At 44.2% G+C, this 5,000-nt stretch overlaps 1 protein-coding gene across 1 annotated transcript; it reads left to right on the top strand.

Annotated features, from left to right (window-relative positions):
• The first annotated feature begins 589 nt into the window (after positions 1 to 589).
• LOC143032622 (uncharacterized) lies at positions 590 to 3,417 on the top strand. The gene is made up of 5 exons (XM_076197497.1): positions 590 to 1,793; positions 1,897 to 2,087; positions 2,185 to 2,567; positions 2,649 to 2,871; positions 2,902 to 3,417. The coding sequence occupies exons 1-5, from the start codon at positions 590 to 592 to the stop codon at positions 3,415 to 3,417; spliced, it is 2,517 nt and encodes an 838-aa protein (XP_076053612.1).
• Positions 3,418 to 5,000: the final 1,583 nt, after the last annotated feature.

Raw genomic sequence — 5,000 nt, 5'->3', positions numbered from 1 at the left:
CCCCCCGCCCCACTTGGTCAGACTACGTAGTACTGTAGCAACGGAAGCAAAAAGCTCCGGTTACTACGTCATTTTTTGTTTAGTCAGTAGGGTGTTGTTTAGGACTAGTCCTTTCGTCAGCTGGACGGCCATAGATTGTTCCATATTGAAATTTTGGTGTATTTATATTTTTCGTTAACTTTAGTTACACAACTTTTCCTCTGTACTTGACCTTAATTTGTGCTGTTTATCTATTGTCTTAGTATTTTGTTAATCATAGCCATACTCCCAAGAATGTCTAAGTTTACTTCTATCGAAGAACTCAAGGCCCAGGCCGAATCCATCGGTTTAAAAGGTGACGATGTTGGCCGCATTTGAAAGGAATGAAAGAACCAAAGAACGCGAGCGAGAACGCGAAAGGGAACAGCGAGAACACGAAGAGAAAGAAAAGAGGGAACAGCGAGAACATGAAGAGAAAGAAAAGAGGGAACAGCGAGAACACGAAGAGAAAGAAAAGAGGGAACAGCGAGAACACGAAGAGAAAGAAAAGAGGGAACAGCGAGAACACGAAGAGAAAGAAAAGAGGGAACAGCGAGAACACGAAGAAAAGATGGCTAAATTACAACATGAAAAGGAAATTGAGCTTGCCAAACTTGCACCCGACTCCCGTAACCAGCCTTTTAGCCAGGACATCTTCGTCAAGCGGCCCGACCTCCTCACGTACCAAGAAGGAGAAGACATAGCCTCGTACCTCTCCAGGTTCGAAAGGGTGGCAAACCTGCTCCAAGTTGAGGAAGATTCGCTTGCCGCCAGGTTGGGCAGCACATTAACAGGTAAGGCTGCTGAATTGTATTCTACGTTTGATTTGGCAACGATAAGCAATTTTTCCCTCCTTAAGCATGCATTGCTCACAGGATTTGACAAGACTCCCGAACGCTATAGATTGGACTTCAGGAACGACAAGATTCGCGTCGGGGAAAATTACCGACAATTTGCTACCCGTCTACGACAGCTATTCGACAACTGGCTGGAGGCATGCAAGGTCCCCCAGACATTCGAAGCTCTAAGACAATTTGTTGTCTTAGATCAGTTCCTTGCTTCTCTAATTCCAGATATACGCCTCTTCATCAAGGAACAGAGTGTAACTTCCCTAGAATCAGCGGTGGCAAAGGCGGATGATCAGGCCTCCGCCCATAAGGCCTATCCAAAGCCGAATACTAACTATGCTTCCGGTAAGACTTCTTTTCCTTGTAGGAAAACTAATGTGGTCGTATCTTTACCTCCCCCTAGCCATGGCTCAACCCATCAAGATACAAAAGGCGGTGCCTTCCGTACGCCCATGAGGTGTTTCAACTGCGGTGAAGAAGGACATCATCGATCTCGTTGTCCAAAGAATCCCCGTGCATTCAAAGACAAAGAAGCCCAATCTCAATTCAAGGTAGGATTTTGCATGAGTAACAGGACCACCCCATGTTTCACCGTTGTAGGAACTATCAATGGCTCTTGGAGTTCTACCATAGTCAGGGACACTGGATGCAACTGTGTCCTGGTCTCCGAAGAAGCTGTCCCAGACGCAGATGTGTCCCTGTGCCCAAAGGTATCTGTGCAGACTTTTTGGGACGAGTTAACGAGTTTTCTGTTGCCCGCTGCTATATACGCTGCCCAAAACGCCGACGTTAGTACAGCCCGATACAAAGCTTATTTCGACGTCAGGTCCCAAGATCGCAAATTTCAACCCGGTGATGAAGTACTAATTTTGTTACCCAGCGATGAAAGTAAACTTCTGGTCGCCTGGAAGGAAGGGCCCCTACGAAGTACTGGAAAAGAGAGGTAAGGTGGACTATGTCATTGATAGCCCCACAGGCCCCAAGTTGTACCACGCCAACTTGCTAAAAAAGTAATATCGACGTCCTTCAGTTGCATTTGCCAAGCTTTTGGATGAACCCTCCACTATAGATGATAGCCCTTTACACAAAGAGATCTGCCTTAGTGAACCAGAAGATTCCCGACTACTCGTGACCCCTGATGGTCAAACCGACGAAACGGATTCGAGGCCAAACGTTAACCCTAATTTGGAGGGGTATCAACAGACTTCCTTGAAAGAATTGGTAAGTAAATAGAAAAGTTTTCTCGGATAATCCAGGTTGTACCTCGACTGTCGAACATGATATAATCCTTACCACTACCGATAGGATTCATATGAAGGTCTACCCTGTGCCTGTCCACCTTGAACCGCACTTTGAATCAGAGGTAGAGCGCCTGTTCCAACAAGGTATCATCCAGAGATCGTCATCACCACATTGTTCACCAGTCGTAATGGTTCGAAAGTCTGACGGCTCGTATCGCATGGCAATAGACTACCGCCAGCTGAACGCTGTAACTGTCTTCCACGCCGAACCTGTATGTAACATTGAAGAGGATTTGTACAAGTTTTCCGGCTCGAAATACTTCTCTGAACTGGACTTGTGCAAGGCCTATTACCAAGTGCCTCTATCTGAAAGAGCCAAACCCCTGACCGCTTTCCCAACTCATCTCGGCCTCATGGAATTCTGTCGCTTACCATTTGGTCTTGCCACTGCATGCGCAATGTACATCCGCCTGATGCGTATTGTCCTTGCCGGCTTACCTAATGTCTCTTTCTATTTTGATAACATTTGTTAATTCTTCAGATTGGTCTCAACACTGTACGCACTTAGGGCTATTTTGGACAGGATCAGAAGCCATCACCTCACTCTGAAGATTTCAAAGTGTCATTTTGGATTCCCAGCCATCCAGTATCTTGGCTTCATATTGGGCGGGGATTGTCTACAGCCTCAACCAGACAAGGTGGAAGCTCTGTGTCGCGTACCACCCCCTTCCACCAAGAAGCTTCTACGCTCATTCTTGGGTATGGTAGGTTTCTACAAGATGTTTATCCCCTAGGCCGCTGACTACACTGGGCCTCTATCTAATCTGCTTAGGAAGACCGTCAGAGAACCTCTACCATGGACGGAAGAGCTCCAGTCCCTGTTTAATCACCTTAAGCTTGTATTATCTTCTAACCCTGTCCTCAGACTCCCTGACACTAGTCTAACGTTCGTCCTCCGAACGGACGCTTCTAATCATGGTCTCGGCGCCGTCCTACTACAATACCATCTTGACTACCCCCACCCAGTTGCCTTCGCCAGCCGGAAACTTCTCGACCGAGAGAGCAGGTATTCCACTATTGAACGAGAATGTTTGGTGGTTGTGTTTGGGATCCAAAGGTTTGATTATTATCTCAGAGGGCGAGAATTTGTTCTCGAAGTCGATCACAAACCCCTTACCTACCTTCACACGTTCAAGGGTAAGAATGACAGACTGTTACGATGGGCTCTGAGTCTGCAAGCTTACAAGATCAGGATCGTACATGTGCCCGGAGTTGATAATATTGGGGCTGACATGCTTAGTCGAGCATAAACTTTTTCTTCTCAATTTCAGGTGGCGTTTCCCCACTCAGTCTTCCAAAGGAAGACTCTTTAAGGGGGGAGTTGTGTAAGGGAAAATCACCACTTAATCTTCTAAACAACCAGCCCTCTTAAATTACGCACAATTCGAGTGCGCTTCGAAGCCTTACTTGAAACGAGCTGCCACGTATGACGACCGAGGTTACGTGCGTCGCGGACAGACATGGTTTTATCAGAGAGAACTTGGTGACTGCACCTAGTCCACTATTCCCCTTTCTCCACTCTAAAACTGGCGTGTTACATCGACTGGACGTCGTTTGCCTTCAACTTCGCCGTCCGCTCTGCCAGAGTCGTCATCGCTCAGCTCCAAAACCCTGATTTTCTACCGAAGCTTTCTACGAGTAATTTAAGTGTTTACTGTGGAGTCCATCTGAGTGAGCTACAACCGAACTGGCCTAAGGTGAAACAGTTGGTGTTGTTTTTCCTGAAGTTGATTTGATAGTGCATTGAGGAAGGACCAGAATTATAAACTTCCAGTGCAATCCTGTGTTTTCTTACTTGTCCTACGAGTCTATACAAGAACCGAGAGTTCTGAAGCAGGCAGTGGTGGTCCGCACCTAGTTTCAGAACTAAAGGACCTAATTGGTCTTTTACAATATATATATGTATATATATATAAATGTACATATACATAATATATATATATATATATATATATAATATATATATATATATATAATGTTGATGGCGCCTTTTATGAAGACATTGGTGAATAACGATGTTACATCGTAACTGATTAATCTTTTCTGTGAAAAGTCTATGCTGTTGAGTTTCTCGATTAAGTCTGTGGAATTTTGGAAGTGCGTACTACTGTTGTTACCAAGGGCGGACGGTAGGGGTTTGGCTAGGATTTTAGCTATACCTGAAGTAATGGGTCTAAGAGGTATCTCCTGTTTGTGGATCTTGGGGAGTCCTTTCAAGGTCGGTATCTTGGGGTCTTCTAAGAGATGTAACATTTTCTTACCCTTTTCTGTTCTCTTCAAAATCTTTCTTGCGGTTTTGTTGAACTGTTCCGCTTCCTCTTTTGCTTTGCCGATGTTTTGTTTGGGGTATGTGGACGGGTCGGATAAGAGATCCTCCATTTTGCGTACGTAATCCAATTTATCAAGGATCACTATACCTCCGCCTTTATCAGCTGTTGTGATCAAGATGTCGTTGTTGTCTCGGAGTTCTTTTAGTGCACGTGCGTACCTTCTGGGGATGGCTGGTTCATATATATATATATATATATATGTGTGTGTGTGTGTGTATATATGTGTGTGTGTGTGTATATGTGTATGTGTGTAAATATATATGTGTGTGTGTGTGTGTGTGTGTGTGTATGTATATGTATATGTGTGTATATGTATATGTGTGTATATGTATATGTGTGATGTATATGTGTGTATATGTATATGTATATGTGTGTATATGTATATGTGTATATGTACTGTATATGTGTGTATATGTATATGTGTGTATATGTATATGTATATGTGTGTATATGTATATGTATATGTATATGTGTGTATATGTATATGTATATGTATATGTGTG

This window comes from Oratosquilla oratoria, chromosome 14 (assembly GCF_046742065.1).
Source record: "Oratosquilla oratoria isolate Oo_2021 chromosome 14, ASM4674206v1, whole genome shotgun sequence".
Classification (NCBI taxonomy): Eukaryota; Metazoa; Arthropoda; class Malacostraca; order Stomatopoda; family Squillidae; genus Oratosquilla; species Oratosquilla oratoria.
This window is presented reverse-complemented; position numbering and strand designations above follow the sequence as displayed.

Coding starts and splice junctions, on each gene's coding strand:
- LOC143032622 (XM_076197497.1), top strand. CDS start 590: ATGGCTAAATTACAACATGAAAAGGAAATTGAGCTTGCCAAACTTGCA. Junction 2,088..2,184: donor AGACTTCCTTGAAAGAATTG/GTAAGTAAATAG, acceptor ATTCATATGAAG/GTCTACCCTGTGCCTGTCCA. Junction 2,568..2,648: donor CTTGCCACTGCATGCGCAAT/GTACATCCGCCT, acceptor TTAATTCTTCAG/ATTGGTCTCAACACTGTACG.